The sequence below is a fragment of the Paramormyrops kingsleyae genome, chromosome 14, assembly GCF_048594095.1.
Source record: "Paramormyrops kingsleyae isolate MSU_618 chromosome 14, PKINGS_0.4, whole genome shotgun sequence".
Lineage (NCBI taxonomy): Eukaryota > Metazoa > Chordata > Actinopteri > Osteoglossiformes > Mormyridae > Paramormyrops > Paramormyrops kingsleyae.
This window is the reverse complement of record NC_132810.1, coordinates 20798544-20822770: the sequence shown is the minus strand read 5'-3', so window position 1 is coordinate 20822770 and position 24227 is coordinate 20798544. Positions and strand designations below refer to the sequence as shown.

Here is a 24227-nt window from a genome sequence, read left to right as displayed (position 1 = left end):
GCAGTTGTCTAGGAACTACCTGTGTTGCAGAGGAAGTGAAATAATGATCACTTTTCTTGGTAAGGGGGCCCCTGAAAAGGTAGTTCTCGTTCTGATTGTGGCACGTGAAGTTGTCAATGGCTGGTTTATGTTTATGTGACTTTACATCTGGGATGGATAAAACTAGAGGAGGTGGGACCAAGACATTTGATTGGTTGGCCCCACCAACTTTACAGTCTGATTGGTTATCTTTCAGAACCAACCATTTTTCATTCTGCCCTTAGATCATTTTTGCATAACTAAAACTACCATGATCTCTTTTTCCTCTAAACAGCCATCTTTGAGTTGTTCTTTTTTTCATAGGTTTCTCCTCTTTTGAGGATTTTTACCCATTATTGTCCTCAACCTTCCAAAAATTCCGATGCATTCTCATGGTCAAAGAGGAGACCCAGATTCTCAGTGGCCAGGCCTAACTCTCTCGCTTTTGCCCATATTTTCAGCTTCTGGGTGAGCTCCAGTGTCCTGACAGTGACACGTTGGCAAGATGTTGCGCAGCAGCTCATTCTTATCTCGATTGTTCAAACAATAACAGAGGCGAAAAGTTTAAAAAAATGATAAAATAGTATTCCTATTTGCTTAGACTTTGTACGGCTGAGCCTGTGAGAGAGGCATCTGAGGGAGAGAGAGCATTCACATTTCATGTGCAGAAGATGAGTACAAGCATGCAACTGCAGGTAGGGGTTAAAATAATGGCTTTGCTTGAATATTTGTATGTGTATGTGGAGAAATGGAGGCAACTTTTTTGATGTAGCAAAAAATAATTGTGTTTGTGTAGCTGTGGGTCTGTGCTTTCATGCGCAAGTATGCCTGAGTATGTGAAGAAGAGACAGAATTGAGAAAACGGTGAACAGAAGGTTTATTGGTTGCCAGAATTTAAAAAGGCCCATTTGTCAAAGCTGCTAAGCCGAAATGAGCCCGGTCAGCACCTTTGTACCTGAACTGTGTGCAGAAGTTTTCAGTCTCATCAGGATGTTTATATGTCATTTATGTTTTAAGACCACTTATTGCTAAATGGTGAAATAATAATACGTGAAGTAGCATTCTGGCAGGGTGAAAATCTAAATTGGGCCAAATTTATTAGGAGCATAAAATGAAAATGAAGATTCTCCCTTAAGCTGCCAATAATATATAACATTTTTAAAACATCCATGTGAAAACATAATTACAGCAACTGCACACTTCTTAATAGAAAGATTAGAAAAATTTGTACTGTGCATTCTTCAGCGTTTTTCTGTGACCTGTATTTTGTGTGGGCCATGAGAAAATTAGGCCGAATGTCTGTACATATATATTGTCCAGTGATGCCACAGAGCAACGAATATTAACCTGGTTTATTAGCTATGCTAAAGAACTGGATTGATCTGTCTCTTGGAGATTGCTGTTGTCATTCTGCAGGTCCTGGGTTCAAGTTCTTTTGTCAGTTCTGTAGTTTTAGGTTCAGTGTGCGGTTCTGTGTCTGTGATCAGAAGGTCGCTGGGTTCAAATCCTATGACAGAGTAATTTCATCAATTAGTCCCTGAGCAAGGTCTTTAAATCGCACTGCTCCAGGGACGGCTGACTTTGCTTTCTCAATTATGTATGTTTATATGTATATATATATATAATATTATAGCATAAATGTTATAGCATTTTTAATCTAACTTTGTATGTTCTAGTATCTAATGTTATGCTGCTTCACTGATGAACATAGACAGATCCATTGCATTTTTAGCCGGGGTTTAAAATTAAAATCTTCCAACCCTTGAAAATTGGTGTTCCATTGTGAATAATCTCTGAGAAGAGTATTCTGAGAAGATCTGACCCCAAAATGTCCAGTTGGTGGTGAGTTATTCTCCTAAAATTGGATCTTGTTCTTGCATGAGTAATACCTATATCTGGATGGAAATTGAATCTATAATCTATGGATACATATTATTTGTGGGCAGTGTGTGGTTCAGGAGGTTGGGACTGCGTTCTCTTGATCAAAAGGTCACTGAAATCCTGTAGCTGGCAAGGCCATTAACCCCAATTACTCAAGGGATACTGTCTGACCCTCTTTCCTAATCCTCACATTGTTTTAGATAAAAAGCATTTGCTAAATAAATTAATGCACTATAATGATTTGAATAAAATACCCCATGCCTATCTGTTAACATGGTGTGGTGGTCTACCATACAGTTAACATGGACATTTAATTACTGTTTAATTATGTATGATACAAATTAACTAATACTGATGACATAAATGAAAAAAAGTAGTACAGGTACTACTGAAGAGTAACAAAACATATTGCAGAAAAGGCTCTAATAAGCCTCCCAGACAGTAGGTGGCAGCAACACGATTCAACTCCGTCAAGTATGCCATACAGCCGGAATCATTAGAACAAAATGGCTGCGCGCATGTCACCTTCGGCTTTAGCGGCAGTTAGATTTTTGTTTAAACAAAATGTGTTATCGCAGACTAAAGTGTGGTGTACGGTTCATGTTAACAACATCAGAAGAGGTGAGCTGTCTCCGAGTCATAAATGAACACATGTTTACATTATTTTATTTAAGACTATAAAATGATATCACTAATGCCTGGATAGGTAATTACCTTTTTCAAGCGTAAATGATGACAGCTTGTCATTATGGTCTGTCCGGCGGTATACGTATTATCACTTGTTTATGTTATGTTAGTAATTAAAATATGCTGTTTCCCTAGGCTACATAGTACAAGTGGCAAGTGTACCCTCGCACACAGATGACACCCTTAAATACAGGCAAATCAGTGATTTCAGCGGACCATTGCAACATTACATGAGTCTCGTTCGGGATGGGACTCTCCGGGAGGACCAGCAGCAAAAAGCAGTGCTTATGCGGCTTGATGAAATGCACGACGTGCTGAAAACGTACAGCAACAGCCCTACGTCATTTCTGTCAAAGGTGAGGACAGGTGCCGCACAAGGCTGGGCTGTCAAGAGCCCAACAGGTTTACAAATGATCTTCCCTGGATGTCCACGTGCCATGCATCTGCGCTTAAGCGCTGCAAAACTCAGTACATTACCCAATATTTTTATGCTGGTCAAAACTAATTCTCATGATACTCGTTTTTAAGTCATTAGTTTCACAATTTAGAAATTATGCCTCTCAAAATTTCCAAACTCCAAAGCTTTGAGTTTTATTCCATTATGATGAGCTACCGGCTTAATGGATGCCTTACAGCGCAAAGTAAAATACAAAATTATCCGACATAATAACATAACTATTTACTGATGGAAAACACATTTTTCAAAATTTTCATCTATACAAAATCAGATTCCTTTTCCTATTTTCTGATACTTTTCTCCAGGTCCGTTTTATTTGTCATTGAATTTAGGAATTTATTTACTGATTTCAGATCTTTAGTGAAGTTCAAAATGTGACATTTTAAAACGAGTACTGTCTTCTGATTTTATTATTTGCAGTTTTTTTCAAAGCCCAAACCTCCAAAAGGCTTCTACATCTACGGTGATGTTGGTAAGATAAAACGATCCTGAGTCAATTTTTATTCATTTGCCGAGTACATGTTTAGCTAGCCTGAGATCACGTCTCTCCTGTAATTTAGCAAAAACGAGGTTTTAAAATGGCATTGACCCTTTCTTTTTCCAGGTACTGGGAAAACTATGGTTATGGACATGTTCTTTTTGCATGTAGAGAGTGAAAGGAAACAGCGGGTTCATTTTCATGGGTTCATGTTGGATGTACACAAAAGTAAGTGTGTTAAATCCCTTTATAGATGTAGTGGGTTCTGCACAGTTTGCCAGTGCAGTAATTATTGAAAATGATTTAAATGTTGATCATTATTAATTGGCATTGCTGGTTCTTTAGTTAGCCAGTTGACATTCCTTGACATCCTTAAATATTAGTAAAGCTTTTTGATGATTGAACTAAAAAACATGTTGTGAAGGAAGCTACATAAAAAATGAACTCAATTAGAAATAAGATTAATTGAATTCCAGTGTTCTCTTTGTTATCCGACGTTTACAGGGATACATCGACTAAAGCAAAGCTTGCCAAAGAGGAAGGTGGGCAAAATGGCCAAATCCTATGACCCAATTGCACCTGTTGCCATGGAAATCAGTGAAGAAACCAGCCTATTGTGCTTTGATGAGTTTCAGGTGAGGATAGCACACCAACAGCACCAGCAATGAGTTACATTTGGGGCCTTTCACATCATTGAACAGCGTCATTTTGAAAATGGCCTGTCAGGAATTATGTACTATAGCTCGGTCAGATTGTCTTCTATATTCATGTATCTGCTCAGGTACACTGGCAGGATCTAAAGTCTGTTGCAAAACCACCAGTTCAGATCTTTGCATGTATTAAAAGGCAACTGAAACTCAAATTACTCAATAATAGCTCACATGTTTGTGTGAGCTAACCAATAAAGCTACTTCAGTGACCTTGAACCACCAATTACAGCAAGAGTAGGTGTCCCTGACCCTGGAGTGCCAGTATCTGCCAGGTTTTCTATCCCACCTAATTAGTTGCTATCTGTCTGAGATCAGGTGCGGTTCATCAGAGACCAGGTAGGATGGAAAACATGCTGGATTCCGGCACTCCAGGGTCAGGGACCTCTACCCTTGAATTACAGTAAATCTTGGGTAACCTATGAAGTAATCTGGAAATGTTGTATGTTTATAATGTAAACTATTTAGACTCTTCTAATACTTGCTCAGCTCACAGTATTAGTGTCTAATTCTAATTATACAAAATGTCTAAAACCCATAGCCCAAGTCAGGAAATTTTACCCCCCGCCCAACCTAGTCAGCAATATATGAACAGTATTACTGTAATATCACCCAAGCCTCCTCCCTCCCAAATGCCCCTCATCTGCCTCCCTGCAATCAATATCCCTAAGGTGGGATGTCTGGGTTATGACTGAATGGAAATTCACTTGATATATCTGTGACAGGTGACAGACATTGCAGATGCCATGATTTTGAAACAGCTTTTTGAGAACCTGTTCATGAACGGCGTGGTTGTGGTGGCCACATCTAACCGTCCACCAGAAGGTTAGTCCCATTTACCGTAAAATCAGCCGGACCTTTTTCAGTTTCCTGGAGATATTCTGTTTTTTAAAGTCCCTTCTTTCTAATAACATTGTGCTCTCTGAATCGAATTCATTTCTCTTCTGGAATCATTGTTGCTTATCTTGTATCCTTTAAGTGTATTTTCTCCTGTAGTGCGCCATACAGTACATCGCTTACCTCTTATTAATGCTAGATCCACTTTATCTGTTTTTATTTTTATTTTTTTACTTTTTTTGGCCCTAAGGTTAATGGTTTCCCTCATATAAGCTAGTCTCACAAATTTTTGTGAAAGATTTATGGTTCAAGTAATAACTTGGATACCAGTATCATTTTAAACTAATAACAAAAGTAAGACGACTAATCCGAACTTAACCAGCAATCTCAGTGAGTTAGCTGCCATTCTGTGCTGCACAATCACTATATAGCTATAGACCAAACATGGTGTTGAATAAAAGGAATGCATGGGGATCTTAAATCCAAAAACACTTTCTAAGCACCTATGTTATTTACCTATGGCCTAGAGCAGCGTTTCCCAACCCAGTCCTCAGGGACCCACAGTCAGTCCATGTTTTTGCTCCTTCCCAGCTCCCGGTAGCAAAAATGTGGACTGTCTGCGGGTCCCCAAGGACCGGATTGGGAAACACTGGCTTATAACCAAAAGCTAAAATCTTAATGTGTGTGTTCTTTTCAGACCTGTATAAAAATGGCCTACAAAGGGTTAATTTTGTGCCTTTCATCGCTGTGTTGAAGGTAAAGAAATTATTTTGTTAAAGAAAATCTGTTTTTTTATTTTTGTGTATGTTAAATGGCAGAGATATCTCTCCTAACCATTGCTATTAAGGCTTTTGTATTTGCAACAGCACAGTACTTGTTGGGTGTCAGACGTGATTTAAGAAAAACTCACACACACTACCCTTATGCCCACATATATAAATATGACATATTTACAGCAACTAGCTAAAATAAAACCACTCTGCCGTAAAATAAGCTTTTTCGTTATTGCGTTGTGTGCATGGTTTCGGATGTGTTTTTCCTCTTAAGGGAGATGGAAGATATAAGTATTTTTAGTGTAAACGAAAGAGTGCAGATTGTGGACTGTTTGTCATCACTGAACTGTTCCCTTCAGGAACACTGTCAGACGTTGCGCTTGGACTCTGGGATTGACTACCGGAAAAGCAATCAACCAGCTGCTGGGAAATTATTCTACCTGTAAGGAAAACAAATCATGGAAAAAATCCATCTTTTTGTGCTGTGAAAGAGACTGTGGATTTAAACTGCCTGATTTTTGATTGTTAGTGTATCAGAACCACTTAACTGTGTTAATAATGCATGACTTTTAAATGATCACTTTATACAATGTATCAAATCCTTTCACTGATGGTTCAGAATTTATTCTCAGTAGCATTACATTCTGCAGCACTATACTCTCTACCATTATTTTTTAGAATTAAGTGATTAATTGTCATTGTTGACACACCACAGCAACAAAATGTCTTCTCTGCATTTAACCCGTATATGACATAGCCACAGACAGCTAATTCAGCACCTGGGGAGCAGTGCTTGGGGGCAGTACCTTACTCAGGGAACCTCAGTGGTGCCTTGCTGGTCAAGGATTCAAACCTGCAATCTTTCAATTACAAGTGCACGTCCCTAACCATTAAGTCACCACTGCCCACATACTCTGCTGCAGTATACTATGTACTGTTATACTCTGCTGCACTATACTCTGTACCGTTATACTCTCTGGCACTATACTCTGTACCACTTTACTCATCTGATTGCACCTACTTTTCTTTTACTGCAGGGATTCCAAATTCTATCAACAACAAAAAGCCAAGGGCTGCCGCCCCTGTTTAAGTTTTGCAAACTCTGTCCCACTGTATCACACCATTTACCTTGTATTCCCTGTTAGAAAGTACTTCAGACGTTGCTCAAATTATTTCTAAATAGGTTCTCGGAAATGTCTGACAACACCCCCCCATCCCAGAAGGACTAATAAATTAAGGTGAGTTGCTGTTTTTCACAGCGCCAGTGAAGCTGACGTGGAGGCAGTGGTGGACAGGCTGTTTGACGAGCTGGCACAGAAGCAGAACGACAGTGAGTAAATCAGTCTGTCTTCAGAGTGTACAGTGGCAGAAAGAAATATTTTCCTGCACTTAATACATCTTTGCTAGGCCTGTACTGAGAGAATATTCACTACGAAGTATACCCTCCATGTGAATTGTTACAGCATTTACAACCAGGAGAGTGTGTGTGCATGTTTTATTTATTTTTTTATTTTTTACAGTTTCTGTGTATGATCATTACTGTCCAGTCTTGCGCTTTGGTTTCCATAGTTACTCGACCGCGAACGCTGAACGTTCAGGGTAGGAAGTTGAGGCTGAGTAAAGCCTGCGGGACCATTGCAGACTGCACCTTTGAGGAGCTCTGCGACAGGGTGAGTGAGGGGTCACCTGCTGGGGCGACGCATGTCACTGTATGCAGGGTGAAATAGCATAAACGGAAATCAATAATGCTGTTTAGTCATATAAGATGAAAGGAAAGACAAGCAACTAAAATCATATCTTGGTTCCTGACTAGTTAAATCTTGGGTTTTTGATGTTTCTTGACTAAGGATGCCTAGGATCTCTCTCATAAATAAGAACCACAGACCCAGGATCGCAAACCCAGTTGAAAGTAAAAGAAAGTCCAGAAAGTAAAAATCCAAACCAGGCTTTTGTTTCAACCAACAAGTTGAGTAAAAAGAGTCACAGTCTCAAAGTACTCAAGTGGTTGGTTGAAATAAAATCTTGGTCTGGATTTTTACTTTCTGGACCTGAAATGTCCACCTCTGTCTCTGGAGATGGTGTTGGTGTGAGACGTTGGATAATTAGGCTACAATGATAAATGCTGAACACTGTTTTATTGTGAGATATTGAAGAGACCAGAGTAATGTGCTAATTATTTGTTGGGTAGAATGTATGTCAGTAGCAACAATGCATTTTATATTGTCAGTTTTGACAATATATTTCTGCAAACACGCTGCAACTGTGACCAGCCAGAGGCTAATGGACCTGAAGTTGAACACCCGAGAGTTAATTAATGGCTAATTATTTTAAATCGGTATTGGTAATTATAATATTATTTTGAATATCTTTTTTATATTAAGTGACCAAAGTAAAACAGGTATATCTGGTAGATGAAGCTCACCTAATCATCCATTTAATGGGTAATGCTGTTGTTGAGGAATTGATTGGATAGTTGAGGAATTGAATGTAAAGCTGATAATCTTGATGATCTTTGGCTGTTAGATATGCTGCCCTTTGCTTTCTGTAATGAAACGGAACGAAGTATAACGCAGCGTTTTTGTGAATAACATGAGAACAAGAAGTTGATGTGAAGTTGATCTTCATTTATGCCTCTACTATAATTCATATGAACTGCCTTTGTTAACATTTGTATTGTATTTTTTATTCTGTCCGTTATGTAGCTGCATTTTATGCTTTAATGGTGGTGATACAGAACATAGTCTTATCTTTTCTTAAAATGAATACTATACTTGCTGATTCGGGTGGTTGAGTACAGTACTGTGCAAAAGTCTTAGACAGTCAGAGGAAATGTTTAAAGCTATTTATCTGGGTACTAAATCTATATTTACTCAGATCAAATAACAATATAACATTAGAATATATGAAAATTAAAAGTAACACAACAAAAACTGACAAGAATTGCTTCTGTTCTCCAAAAAGTTACTGATATCTAGTTGGATGGCTAGATGAATTCTGTTTCAGTTTCCAAACCTCTGCTCAGGGGCACCTCAGCTATTCCATGTATTCATTACATTTCATAACCAGCTTACTTACTTAATTAACTAAATTAGTGTTAAAAAGCCAGTGAGGTATTGATTAGCGAAACAAAGTGTGCTTATGGTTGAGTCAAAAAATACAAGGGTGTATTTGACAGTCACAAATACTCGGTTGACTTTAAGAGAGGTTTTGAAATGGCTAAGATGACAGACATAACACCAACATAAAGGTCATTTGTACATAATTTCCTTTGACTGGCTAAGACTTTTGCACAGTACTGTAGGTATTTTCCCATAGCCAATAAATGATCCATAATTAAAACCAAAAGTTAAACCAGCTGAGTAAGTCTGCTGGATCCAGGGCAGATGTCACTGATAAATACAATAGGCTTATTTTCTGGCTTATAATTTCTGTGTGATGAGGTCCCTTCTTAGTATCCAGTTACGTTTCTGGACTTTGTTTTGACTGGTTAGCATGGTGGTTGAGGTATCCCTTAGCGAAAAAAGAAACAGGTATTCTGTTTTTCTGTAGCCGTTGGGTGCTATTGACTATCTGGAGATATCCAGGCTGTTTGATACAGTCTTCATACGCCACATTCCCCTCCTGACGCTGCACAAGAAGACCCAAGCTAGACGCTTCATAACCCTCATCGACACCCTCTACGAGCATAAGGTGTGTGTCAGGCAGATGCTGGTCTTCCACTCCTCTGTGAAGCCTGCTGGACAGGTTTCGGATGCACGTGTAAGAGAGTTGTGTCACCAGTGTCCGGGCACTCGCAGGTGCGGGTGGTGATTCTGGCAGAGACGCCCCTGGAGAGCATATTTGTTCACGATCAGCACAATCACGACGACGAGCATCACAGGATTCTCATGGATGATCTGGGATTGACTGGGGTAAGAACTTACAACTCAACAGAAAAACACAAAAGCAGATTCATATGGAAAGGTCAGAGCTGGTACAGACCAAAAATTGGGTATCCATCAAGTTTCAAATCATCGAAGATGGTTTACCCAGAATTTCTTTACAGCACCTACTCACTAACAAGATTATCTCTACTAAAATCTTTACAATGTTGCTACATGTGTAACTCAGTGTTCAGTCTTGAATTCCTTTGTATTTTGACCTGTATTAGATATCATTAGATAACAACAACTATACACACACTTGTAAATGGCTTATCGTAAGGATAGCTTGTTGACACAGTCAATTATATTATCTTGCTTTTGCTTTCAGAATGTCATCAGTACATCCAATGGGTGCCTCTTATTTATTCTGAGAGTCTACTCAAAGGCTTTCATTTTTCACCTCCCTGTCCTGTATCACAATATAAAATTTGCTCATAAATTCCAAAAACTCCATCTGATTGGCTGTTCTCTTCTGCTTGGCATGCCAACCAGGATGCCGCCAAAGACCTGGCCATCTTCAGCGGGGAAGAGGAGGTCTTTGCTTTCCAGAGGACCGTGTCCCGTCTCACGGAGATGCAGACGGAGAAATACTGGAGCGAAGGAGAGAGGAAGGCCACGTAGCGAATGGCTTAAATCTCAACGAGTGTCTTCAAGTAAAACGATTCAGTGGGACAAAGCGTTCAGTCAGCGCACAATATATGTAAACTGGTCCATAATCGAACCTTTACTTGACATGAATTTTACGTGACTGCTGCACTTTGATCCATATGCACTCATGTACGGATGATTGTATTACATTCTAAAAGCTGCCTTTGATCAGTTTTTGACCATATTGTATATGGGGCAGTACATGATATGTATTTGATTATCTTAAATGATTTTTTTTTTTACTTTTCATGGTGGCTGGGAAGAGGTTTGTTGTTGGAGGGTATATTTGGGTAGCTATTGACTCTCACCTCCAGCTTTGGAGGTTCAGTACTTGTCCGCTGATCTGTACGTATGGACGTGCATTTTCTCCCAGTGTTGCATGGCTTTTCATGGGATTTCATCCTGCAGTCCAATGTTGTGACTGATAGTTTTGTAGTGCACAATATAGTGAATGAATTTTATACTTGGGAATTCGAACAGCACTACAAAATGGCCAATTCACTATATTGGGGACTATATGGTGGGTGTATGGGTGAGTGTGTGTGTGTGTGTGTGTGTGTGTGTGTATGTATGTGTGTGCACCCTTGCAGTGAACTGTAATGCTGCCTGAAGCGTGTTCCCCAGGACAGACTCCAGCCTCTCTACAGTCTTGTATTGAGCAAGCAGTTAGAAGTTTGATGGATGTTATTGTTGGTCTTACTATTTATTTATTTATCATTATTATTTTTTTTAAATCCCAGCTCCCTGTTTGCTCTTAGCTGCCCAGATGCCTCAAGCATAGGCTGTAAGGCTCCGCTTATGGATGTCCAGGCTGATGCTATCTTTACACACTGCACCTGGTTCCATGCAGGAGAGCGGCTTGATTGGTTGCAATGCTAATTTCTGCAAAATGGGAGCCTGTTGATACTGCACTGGTGCTAATACAGCAGGCAGCCCTTCTTCCCTAATACTGCAGAACGGTGCTAGTTTGTTCCACAATAGAGAAATCTCAAGTATCACCAAGCTGACTTGGTGTTTTGCAGTCGCGGAACTGCAGATTAATCTCAAAGCATTCATTCTTGTAATGGGTTAGTATGGTAGATAAACCTTACCAAATAAATCCCCAGGAGACACTCTGCACTTATTCAGAAAAAACTATTCATCTGTGGAAATGGATGCAGTATAAACTCTGTTTAGGTTTATTTAGAAAGCATCTGTTTTCATCTCAACTAAATGCTTATTAACAATGAAGGAAAAAACTGCTGGTCCTGTATTGATTAAATACTCCACCATGTGTCATATTATTTTATGCATTGTGTATTTTGATTATCACTTTTTAATGTGATGTGTCATAGGATTTTCCAGAGGTTTTTATATATTTGAATCTGGTTATTTCCAAAATGCTGCTGAAGTACAGCAGCCTGTATAATTTGGCTCATGCATTAAAATCAATTTTTAAAAATCATACATGTCAACCAATCAGTTGATTTGTGTCAAGATGAACCCAAATTTTACGTAACCTATAAATTCAAACTTTAGGTTTCTAATTTTCTAATTTATAGCCACCCAGTCTGACAGCCCGTGCCGGACAACAAAGCAACACATGGGTGTAAGTTATGCTTTGTAATGTAAATTGAAACCTAACTTTGACCCCGGAGCTTTTTTTTGCGTGAACTTTGTGTTCACCGTGGATTCTGTTTCTTTTAGCAGCCACTACTCTGTTGGATACAAAGTTTACTATGTTTCTGCAGTCTTACTTCACAATGGAATGATGGAATGGATGCTGGAATGACTGTGGCTTTTGCTCAGTTGGAATTTCTCAGCATGGCTTGGTCAGGTGTTTCTGAAAGTAAGTCAGTGAGTTGTCAAGGCGATGCTTGACATAGGACGTTCCAGGGAAGTGAGATCAGTTTTAGGGGCTCAGAGATGTTGATACAATAATTGAGATGGACCCTTTGACTCTGAATAGGACAAGCGGTTACAGAAAATGCATGGATGAATGGAATTGAGATGGGGTAAAGTCCACCTCTCACTGAAGCCAAGGATACACTGATTAAATCCATTATTTGTCTTTACTGAACTAATTGCAGTTGACATCATTATAAAGTAAAGATAATATTTCCCTATGGAGTGATTTGCACATGTGGCATAGATCTACAGAAATTGGACTGTGGTCCGCAGAAATGAAAGCTGAAGATTTTGACGGAAGTATATGGCAGATATTTCTATTGATGTAAATTCGCTCTACTTAGATATATGTGGCAACAAAGAGGTGAAATGCAGTTTAAAGTATTTTAGATATAAGCCAAATCAGTACAAAGTGCTCCTTTAAGAAGAGATTTCATATAACCTGAACCAAACATTTCCCAAAATGACTTTGGTGTGGCATATACTGCATATCATGATATATAAGCAATATTGAGTATTATTTTTTCAGCTTATTTTTTTCCAATATGAAACAGAAACAAATGTATACTTGGAATTATTTAATGTACAGATAATGTATTGATTCAATGGGTATCTGAATTATACATATTCTTTGTGTATTTAAAGTATTGTTTACATTACATGTATAATCACTGTTGTTCAAAACCATAGCAACAATAAAAAAGGTCATTCAAAAAAAGCTTGCATGACAGACCCACAACTCCAAACAAATAGTGTTCTGATTAACCTAGAACTGATTTATTAAAAGCAGATAATGGATAAATATTATTTGTAGAATGCCGAGGACAAAGTCTAGTTTTTTAAAACCTCTTTCTTGAGGTGAAGTGGAAAAACAACATTAGTTTCATCGTTGTAGTGTGTTCCTTTCAACAATGTATACACTGCACATACAGAGATCATTCCTGGAGGTTCAGATTCAGAATCAGTTGCTCATTTCAGAAGTTATTTTCACGTTCATCTTGATAGGCCAGTATCAGAGTACCACTAAGAAGGGGCTGTGGGCAGTGAATTTGGACCTTATTTGATATAATCCAATAAATAAAATATTTGAAAGGCACCAATATTGGTCAGCAACCTTAAATTGTTATAGAATTCGTGTTAGTAATATTGTATATAACGGAATGAACGCTCACAGAATGTATAGATTTCTTTTAGTGACGAATAATTAATATTTCTATTCACAAAGGCCAGGCATGCAACAATCTTTTGCATTGTTCACCGTAAAAGGGAATAGTACACGATTAATATGGTCGACAGTTGTGACAGAAGGTAATATTTGAAATTAAAGTGTCCTCTTACTTGTGACTCGTCTTACGTATGGTTAAACACCTGTTTTTTTGTTTTTGTTTTTTTTTTTATTATAATGTTTCTCTCCCGTAAGAAAGCAGTGCATTTTGGATGGTGTCTCTTTAAAAGGCGATCCTCTCTCTGATATTGAAGGGGCATGTCTTTTTAAACGGCTTTAGTCGAACCTCTATTACGTTATGTATAAGTTTGTGCTTTTTTTGTATGATTTAATGGCGCTAAATGTGGAATGGAGCAAACGTTACGTGCATATAGACGATGCAGCAAACTGTCAAGGTCAGGTCGCCGTTATGCTTTGAGTTGACGCCTTACAACGCGAAAAGGCAAAGGGAGATGATTGATTTCGCCTTTATTGCAAACCTCATTACTGATAGGGAAGCGCGTGCCCCTCTCTTGTCGAGTTATTAAAAGGGACTTGAAAGGAAATTGTCAAGATGGCAGCGACAAAAGATATGGGAATGCACGGATCCTTGATTTTTTGCTTTCATTTTTTCCAAAACGTGTTTTGAGACTGAATCGATGGGGTGATCGCCGGATCCTTCCTCATGGGAAATGCTACTTGTTTTTGTTTGCAACTTGGGCACGTTTTCTCTCCTAGGATTTCTCGCTAAATGAGACACTTTTGCCGTCCGCAGCCGCATCGCATCAGTGCCGTTGCGTTAGGCAGGAAGAGCATTCCCTCAACTGGCACAACCTAGTTTCATACTGTATAATAGATAGGGGGAGAAAAAAAACTAACCAGTCCAAGTGGCTGTTGTAAAACAATCTGCAGAGCGAGGGGCTAAGCCAAAGCGAGAACAGCCGTGATACATCCGAGAGTAGCCAAAATTTCGCTATTTCGCCAACCTGCCTGAAAAAAATCGCCTCCATCTATTTGATCTTGCTGTTGTGGCACTATGTGAAATAGCGATTCGACTGCATTATTGAACACCAGTTTGCAAGTTTAGCCTTACTGTGTTTTACTTTTGGATGCATTATCAGGAAAATGATTGTTGTGGAAATACGATCCTCGAGAGTTTGGATTTTTAATTTTTGCAATAAGCGATTTCTTAAGGAAATCTTGCCAATAACCTTGAAATAGACAGGAAACACGTGCAGACCTGTTCGCAAGACAGCTACTGAATGAGGCAAAATATTTACTAATCTCAGCGGAGCAACATAACACCGTAGATTGACCGTTCGTTTACTGTTACCCAAGCATTAATACATTTCCTCAAACTGAATTTTAGGGCAAATTGGTTTTTTACATTCTCTTTTATTTTTTTGAGCAAATTATTTTTTACAGTTCTTTTATAAATCACTGCAGGGGAAATGTGTTACTAGATACTTTCTTGAATGACAACAGAGATCAACGAAACTGAAAAGATTATGGCACTCGCTCCGGCAACTGATCCTATTTCTTCGGCGGATATTGAGATAGACCCAGATTTTGAGCCACAAAAAAGACCAAGATCGTGCACTTGGCCTCTGCCTAGACCTGAATCAAATGGCAACAAAAGCGAACTGACTGATGCGGACATAATCCCCGAAGAGGTGGACGATGGAGAGGACGCCGCTGGATCTGCCAGCCACGATGCCAGCATCGCAACCGAGGACCGAACCAGCTCCGGCGGAATAAACGGAGCCCCGGCCGGCGGGGACTGCGCCGATTCACGGCTTAATTCACAATCTCTGGCTGCGGTGGACAACAGTTCCAACAACGACAGTCCGAGGCCACAACAGCCGCGGAAGTCCTGCCGGAGAAATGCCTGGGGTAACCTCTCCTATGCGGACCTCATCACTACAGCAATAGAGAGTTCGCCCGAGAAAAGGCTAACCCTGTCCCAAATCTATGACTGGATGGTCAGGTGTGTGCCATACTTTAAGGATAAGGGCGACAGCAACAGTTCGGCTGGATGGAAGGTAAAAGCCCAACGCACATGCAGCATCAAAATAAAACACACGTCATCCGTTTTCATTTACATATTACCCACTTAGGTCATTGAATCTGGGATGCCTCAGAAATGGTTTGCAATAGTATTTTTGATAAAAAATTTATTAAAAATATTTATTGATTATAATCATACGTTGATTTATTCAAAATGCATTTACATACTGTATACTCACATGCACCTTAACTGAATCTTATACCATCATCTTCATTTCTGAATGCAAAACTGCAGCGCAAACGAATTCTGTATGTGTTAATGGCTCTAGTCATGCGATCAATGCGAAAGAGAGACTGGTGCTTATTCATTTCTCCGATAAAACAAAGGTGAGCACGAGCGTTAGCGGAGGATGTTCACAGAGCGTAATGCGCTGCGGTTCACCGCGATGTTTACTGCGGGCAAAAAGCACCGACATCCCCACAAGATCACTATTGATTCTTCTAGATAAACTCAAGTGCCGAAATTGTTTGACAAAACACTGGACTACTGCATGAACAGGAAATAAAGATTTGAAGCCTTGTTGAACTGTTTGCCCCACCCCCCCTGCACCCTCCCCGTTTTTTAGGCGGGGAGCAAAATTAGATTGCAAAACTTCTCAACTAATTAACAAAAGCGATGAGAAGAGGCATTATAATACATCCATGTGTCAGGCCTACCTGCTCGTTCAGGTGGAAAATTAAACCCGGAGCCATATGCATTAACACTTTTACTGTAGATTGCAATTGACACTCTTTTGTGACTATCCCTCTGTTTACAAATTTCAGGGTTATTACAGTGGATCTTTAAGTTATATAAAGAGTTTTGGTTTCTGACTGACGTAATATTTATGTAGGAGGCAATTTGCATACTGACATTGCAGTCTGATACAGAAACTAGTATGAATATTTACTTGCTCCTTCGGCTGCCCAGTTATTGCTGAGTGTCTTACTACTGAAACAGTGAAATTAAGCTGTGAGTGACGGGACTGTGCAATCTAATTGAAGACAATAGCACAAAAGATCACTTCAGTCCTCCAGAAAGTAATTGTCTTAAAAAAAAAGAACATTGAAAAATAAGACAATTTTACCTCTCAAGAAAATAACTACCGTGCCTATACATAAATATTTCTTTATTTATTTCCTCCTGAAAACTGTATGGAAACTGTACGCATGGGCTCATGGTGGCTACTGCCATTGGCTGTCGTGTTCACCACCCCTGCTCCTGATTGGCCAATTACTTCTGCAGAGGAATGAATCAGCTGACAAGAAGTGTATGTAGGTCAGTGTGTAGTAATGTGAATGTGCCTTGCCGTTCTTCGCGAATTGGCTTTGTTATAAGGGTGTAGCACATACTAAGAGCTCTATAAGAGGAGCTTTGAACAAAGTATTGCAGTGGGTCAGGTAAGGATGTAGGGTTCTATTTGACTATTCCCAAGATTTTAGCCTTTTGGCTGCTCATATACTGTGACAGAGTACAAAATACACCAAACAATGGGGTCTGGTTGCAATGGGGTCTGAGCTCATTGTTCCTGATGCACTAGTACCGCCAATGCCACCATTATACCAGTTTTCAAGGACAATTACAATTAAAGATAGCATTAAAATTCAATGCCCACCAAACTGTATCAGCATTGTTTTCAAATAATCTGAATGAAATAGAATTTGTTGATTATGCAGAATTATACGTGGAAGTTCAATGTACCTCATATAGCATAACAATACTACACACACAGAAACACAATTTTATATACACACACAAACACACACACACATATATATATATATATCAATTTTCAGGTCCACATGTGTGCAGATGTTGGTAAGATAAGATATGCTTTATTGATCCCAGGCGGAAATTCTACAGTGTATAATTATTGAAAGAAGTCAGATCACCACTTGCCTGCTAACCTGCTAAGTATTAAACAATGACAGTACATGTTGGTCTTGGACAAACACAGCTCTGTATTCTCACGCAGCTATTTGCAGCTGGTGTCTCAGTTCATGACCAGCAGCAGCACAGTGGGTGGCGTTTGGGAGCAGCAAATGGACGGGGGAGGGCGGCACAAAGGAAGAAACCAAATGATGGATTGAGTCAGTCTGTTCCACATTAGCAGGACAACGGAGAAAGGATAAATGTTTATGGACATCTTAGAGCAGCGTTTCCCAGTCCAGTCCTTGGGGACCTGCAGACGGTCCACGTTTTTGCTCCTACCGGGAGCTGGGGGGTAGTGAAAATGTGGACTGTCTGTGGGCCCCCGACGACCAGGTTAGGAAACACCATATTAGAGCATGTGCAGGAGCAGCTCATAAAAACAGGTGCCCTTTATGCGTTACAAGGCCAGAAACTGGGGGGTAGGGAGGGGGGTTGGTTTTAAAATTAAATAATTAATAAATAAAAAAATAAAGAAGTAATTGTTCTTAGTATTGTATTCTATTTATTTTGGATTCTACAGAGCATATTTATTCTTGGTGTAACATTTCTGTTTAATTGAATCATAGACTTTTATTTTGAAATGTGCAAGAGGATGCACAGTGGCGCACAGTGAATGGGGAGGGTGAGAACTTAATAGGTGCTTCTGGGTGTGACTTGTGCTGTATGGTCATCTAAGAAAATGTTTTAATTAAACTGGTAATACTCCCGGAGTCTAAAGACCCACACCTGTGGAGATACTGCTGAAGATCCCCAAATTAAAGATTACATCGCCATGATACTTCTACTTCTCTTCTCTATAATTGGTCCCACATTGTCCTGGTGCTTTATTACATTTTGCCACAGAATATTTTCAGAACAAACTTGTCAACATTATATCTGGTCAGACACATCACTAGTTTCTGCTGTGTAGTTCTCTGTTTAGCAGTAATTGGAGGTCAGAAATTGCCGATATATGAAACATAGACTTTTGGCATCTCTAAAGTGTAGTGAAGCCACTCATAGAAGATTATTATGTGTTCCAACGATGGTCTTATATTGAAGATCAGCATGCTGAGTTGTAAACATTTACCAAGACATTTTATAGTGTTGAAAGAATTACTCTCAGTAATTGTTACAAGAACAGCACATGATTGAGTGAGAGATTATTATGCTGACAGCATAATGTATTTTTAAAGTTGTATTATGTTTCTTATACAAGTTTTTTTGGATTTTGTTAAACGTAGCACTTTGATTACAGTCTGATTATAGCGGCATATTTTCTTACTTGCATAGAATCAATACCTAGCTTTTTTCTAGAGCCAGTTGTTTAGGGGAATCTCAAGATGACAAACAGCATTAAGGAGCTTCTCCATTTTACCGTAAAGGAGACAATGTAAGGATGTCATTATAATAACCTAGGCGGCCAGTAAATCCCACAGTAATATTGACTCGAGCAGGAAAAAATTACAGATTTTCGAACACAGAAATGCCGTTTGATGACGTAACAAAGTGAAAGTTTTAAGACATCAAAGGACTTGTAAATGCAGCAAAAAAACACGTCTGAAAACCAGAGGTGGACATTTCAGGTCCAGAAAGTAAAAATCCAGACCAAAATTTTGTTTCAGCCAACCAGCTGAGTACTCTCTGACTGTGACTCTTTATGCTCAACTGGTTGGTTGAAACAAAATCCTGGTTTAGATTTTTACTTTCTGGACCGGAAATGTCCACCTCTGCTGTTAATGAACAACAAAAACTGAATTTGGGGTGAAAATTGGGTTCCGGAATGGTTTGTGTATCTTGTATTTTCGTGGCTAGAGTGAATTTAGCTATCTGCGACACTAATGTTCATCTCTTTGCGCAGAACTCTATCCGGCACAATCTGTCCCTCCACAGTCGTTTCATTCGGGTGCAGAATGAAGGTGCCGGCAAGAGCTCCTGGTGGATGGTCAACGCCGAGGGTGGGAAAGGCGGCAAGGCCCCGCGGCGGCGAGCTATGTCTATGGACAACTGCAACAAGTACACCAAAAGTCGCGGACGGGCAACCAAGAAGAAGGTAGCCATGCTGGCTGCTCGTGAAGGTAGCGTAGAGAGTCCGCCGGGCCTCGCCCAGTGGTCCGGGAGCCCCACCTCCCGCAGTAGTGACGAGCTCGACGTCTGGATGGACTTCCGCTCACGTACCAGCTCCAATGCTAGCACTGTCAGCGGCCGCCTATCTCCTATCCTAGCCAATCCTGAGCTGGACCAGGTGCCTGACGACGACATGCCGCTCTCCCCCATGCTGTACTCCAGCCCCAGTGGGGTATCCCCCTCGTTTAGCAAAGCCTCCCCCTCAGAGTTACCCTACCTGGCTGACCTGGCTGGAACCATGAACCTGAATGAGGGCCTCTCTGACAGCCTCATGGACGACCTCTTGGATAACATGAGTTTCACCTTATCTCAGCAGCAGTCTCTGGGAGACGCCGATAGTGGCAGTGAGACTGGCAGTGCCCTGCACAGGAGCTCCAGCTTGACGCTGGACCCCAAAAACAGCGGTTTGGGTTCTCCTCCTGGCAGCTACACCAACTCCGTGTACGACGCCGTATCCCTGCGCTCGTCGCCCATGCAGACCATCCAGGAGAACAAGCCTGCCACCTTTTCTTTTGTTTCCCTCTTCGGAAGCCAGAACCCGTGTTCCGATCTGCTTCGCCACAGCGATGTCATGATGACGCAGTCCGACCCACTGATTTCACAGGCCAGCCTCCCGGCTTCTTCTCAGTTCCTACGTCGCAACAACGTGCTGCGCAATGACCCCATGATGTCCAACAACCTCTGTTCGGTGAACCACTCCGGTCAGTCCCAGAACTCCTTGCTGATGGGCTGGCACACCAGCTTGTCCTCCACCAAGGAGGACCTTGAGTTGACCAACGAGGCAAATAACCTCAAATCTGTCAGGCAAAAGCTCCAGTCACCTATGCAAACTGGTTCCTCTGAGTCCTTCATGTATCCCATCTCCAATGGTGGCGGCGTCTCCATCCCACTCACCAGCCAGGAACATTACCTCAGTGACCCAGACCTGGACATGCTCAGTAGCAGCCTGGAGAGTGACATGGACTCCTTCATTCGCAGTGAGCTGCTGGATACTGATGGTTTGGATTGCAGCTTGGATTCTCTGACCGCTGCTCAAAACACCATCAACCTTAATGCGGGGAATCTCGCTAAATCTAAAAAGACCTCATCCCAGGACCAGCTACCCGGTTTAGAAGCTGGTCTCTGAGGACTAGAAGATGGGGCAAGATAAGCTTGAGTTCCAGCTGTACTTAAATATTCCATTCCCCGTATGGTTGTTCAGCCTTGTGAATGTAAATGTCAGTAAGCTCAGATAGTAAACATATAGATCTGTGTTTATTAGATATATCCCCAATGAAAGGATCATGTTACTTAATTTATTTTTTCACCACATGTTTTGGTAAGCTGTAACATCTGTTTGTTATATTTTATATGGCCAGATGCAGTAGTATGAGGTATTATGAAATGAGCAACAGTATTACAAGGTGTTTAAAAGACATGTCAATGTGTAGAATATTTTTGGCAGCAGATTAGGTCAATAACTTATTAACGTTAGTTTTTTTATGCAATTAAACAATCTTTTAGCGTAAGAGTTGCATAAGTAAAAAAAAAAAAAAACGTTAATAAAAATGAATATACTCATGGTGGACCATTGGGAAATACAGGACTGGTTTTCTGGTTTTTATCGTAATTCCTGCTTGCTACCCACTGCATGCGTATTTCCGTTTAACAAAGGCCAGCTGGCTGTCTTCAAGCAGAGTGCTGCAGAACTTAAAATAACCAGCTGGGCTGATTTAGAGCTTGAGCGCAGGAGTAAGTGGCTGTAATGAGACATTGTTATTCACAGCAGAAAGTGAGCTTTTATTTTGACACTGAGTTTTTTGTTTTTTTTTTGTGCTGAATTGTGTTTCAACAAGTTTTTGCATAAAGAACAAGACAATAGGTGCATCTTGTTTTAAAAATCCTTACATATTTAGGGTCCTGTGACCTAATGCCACTGACCATTTTGCAGTAGATTTAAACAGATTTGTAATACACGACAAATCATTATTATATGAAAACGATTACTAGAACTACACTGAGTACAACAATGAATGTGTCCCATGTTTGTACTACTTAAGTAAACTATTTTTACCACTGGCTGAGCATTGCATATATAAACAGTGATGTGCTCATCAGATTTTGGTTATGCAGCAAAATGAAAATTAAAAAAGAATAATAAAAATACTATATTCCACTGATAATATACTTGATTAAATGCTTTGATATGCAGCCTGCACTTAGAGATGAATATTTCATCTTAAATTATCTGAAACATAATCTAGGTTTCAGCTAACACTATTGGTTGTTGCAAGGTCAACCAGAACTCGAGAGTTTTCGGTTTTTAGTGCAGAAGTATCAGAGAAAGTTAAAATGAAGTGCAATCTCTTGTCTGGAAATTTTACCAGCCTTGACGTCACAGCGCCAGTACAATCCATATACATGTGCATATATAGATGACCTGTGTTAAACGACAGAGTTATTTCTGTGATATTATTTGTCTAATTGTATTGTGTAATATGCAGCCCCAAATCTTTTTTTCTTTTAATTAATTAAGATTCGTGATTCAAAATCCAACCCAAAACCAGCTCAAAACCTCCTGCCAACACATTGTGTATAAGTATATCCAGAAGGATTTCTGTTTTAGTATTAGTTGTATTCAGTTTTTCCTGCAAAAACTGAAAAAGTACGTCTAAAGACAACGCAGTGCCCCGTTTTTTTTTTTTTTTTTTGTTAAAAAAACGGGCTTATTATTTTAAGCTAATTAATTTTTATGTAGTTTTCAGGGTACAGTAATTCTTGTAAAAATATCCTGAGGTCTTGTATAGGGGTTCCAACACTGTTATGGTTCTGATTATATGCAAGAATATTTAAAATCACAAGTCTTACATCTGTGCTTTTGTACTTTTATTTACCCCATCGCATTATAAATAATTCTACTTTCCACGATAGATTTTTGAAACCGAATAGAGGTTTTGTACTCATTGTTGATGTGTTGGTTTTAATATATAATCTCAGAACTATTATCGCTGTAAACCGAAGGTGTTATGAAATGAGATTGTCGTTCTCGCTCAGCGAGAGGTGAATCCAGTGTTTTATTCTAGTATTTTCTGCCTTTCTGCATCATGACAGGTGCTGCACGGAGTGCTAAATTGGATTCTAGATAATTCGAGTTACGCAGCGGAAACAGGCATGAAATAGAAACGGTTTAAAAACGACGCGTTATGTGGCGGCATAGTATTTAGACACATTTTTATGGCAGAACAATATTTAGGCATGCACGTTTAACGTGCAAACGATATCCTGACCAGAAGGAAAAGACTGAAACTGTAAAAGTATGTAGAATATAAAAGGGGAAAGGGTTAATTCTGCTTGCAGAGTGAAATGTAGTTGTACATTGCCGTGCCATGTTCTAATCTTTAGGGAAAACTGTAGTGAGTACTAGGTAGATGCTGTTTAACTTATTTTATTGATGTTCAGATTTTGTTTCTTTATAAGAAACAGATGGCAGCTGTTACTTAAATCTAAGGCCTTCTACGAAAATGCAAACTTGATTTTTCTTACATAAAAATATACATGGGGCAACTGACTTTATCAGGAAAGGTATTCTGCTCTTCTTGTGTGGTTGCCGCGTATTTCACGCCATTTTGCTACCATATTATAAAGATCATTATTTATTCAGACATGTGAATAATACTAGGAGTGGCGGACAGCGGGAGTGGAGCTCCGCGGTTCGGGAGCCGATAATGCAGGTGTCCTGCTTTTCTGAAATGGCGCTCTCCACACTAGTTATATGCATGTCTCTGAATGAAATGGCAGATAGCAAAACGACCTTCAGGTCAATGCATGAGTCACCTTTTCATTGGACACCCACATTGCTCAACTGTCCTAAAGCATGAAATCCTTTTTTTATTCAGTGTTACCCAATAAAAACCAATAAGTAACCTAACAGTATGCGTTTATACTAGTATGTGATATGAAATTTAGCCAATTGCATTTTGCTGTGTTCGTGCCCCGTCCCAAATGGTGCCATCTTTACACTCATTTTAGAATGTGCCTCTTATTGATTATTCCCTTAAAATTATATGTATTCTAATGTAAATCGGTAAATTTACAGTGTAATTATATCCGTGACCATAGCATGATTTAAAAATCTTTTTTTTCTCCGTTTATTCCAAAGATAAACATTATTAACTCCTCAGCTCTTCAGTGAAAACATCAGAGGATCATACTGTAAAGTCTTTGGACGTTTATGTTAATGTACATAATAATGTACATAAGCGGATATATTTCAATGTATTAAATTAGTTATAAGTTTTATTCCAAGTAGTTTCTTGGTGGAAAAAAATGACACTCGATTTGAGGGTCACATCAAACGGGACTGACATGGAAGGATGAGCGAGCACCTCGCCAAAGGTCTACCATTTTTTTATTGATCCCGTTTTCTTGTATCCTTGTTGAAATATCCTGAAACAAGTCATCTCATGTACTAATTGTTTATATTTAAAATGACTTCGAATTTCCCGATGTATTACATTTTAAAAAGTGGTGTTCGAATGAATTATGGTGTATGCATATCAATAAAGGTCGGAGAAACCTTGTTTTGCTTTGCATTATAAATAAAGATGGCAGTCGTCGGTGACTTGAGTGTGTTTGATTTACTGTTTTCTCCGTTACTGTCAAA

The 24227-nt window shown here is 39.6% G+C and overlaps 2 protein-coding genes across 4 annotated transcripts; both read left to right on the top strand.

The window, feature by feature from the left end:
- Positions 1–629: 629 nt before the first annotated feature.
- On the top strand, positions 630–13014 carry afg1la (AFG1 like ATPase a). 3 transcript variants are annotated; one of them, XM_072698795.1, is made up of 13 exons: positions 630–713; positions 2722–2942; positions 3464–3515; positions 3648–3749; positions 4026–4156; positions 4954–5053; positions 5763–5821; positions 6198–6280; positions 7098–7168; positions 7408–7508; positions 9388–9528; positions 9636–9749; positions 10254–13014. In XM_072698795.1, exons 2-13 carry the CDS (start codon positions 2817–2819, stop codon positions 10380–10382), a joined length of 1209 nt encoding a protein of 402 aa, XP_072554896.1. In that variant the 5' UTR covers positions 630–713; positions 2722–2816; the 3' UTR covers positions 10383–13014. The 3 variants fall into 3 exon arrangements, with proteins under 3 accessions (XP_072554896.1, XP_023694894.2, XP_023694893.2); XM_023839126.2 differs by lacking the exon at positions 630–713 and adding an exon at positions 2390–2520 and having other exon boundaries at positions 3693–3749; XM_023839125.2 differs by lacking the exon at positions 630–713 and adding an exon at positions 2390–2520.
- Positions 13015–13722: 708 nt separating this feature from the next.
- Positions 13723–24185, top strand: LOC111857894 (forkhead box protein O3-like). Its single transcript, XM_023839121.2, has 2 exons — positions 13723–15542; positions 19320–24185. Exons 1-2 carry the CDS (start codon positions 14976–14978, stop codon positions 20709–20711), a joined length of 1959 nt encoding a protein of 652 aa, XP_023694889.1. The 5' UTR covers positions 13723–14975; the 3' UTR covers positions 20712–24185.
- Positions 24186–24227: the final 42 nt, after the last annotated feature.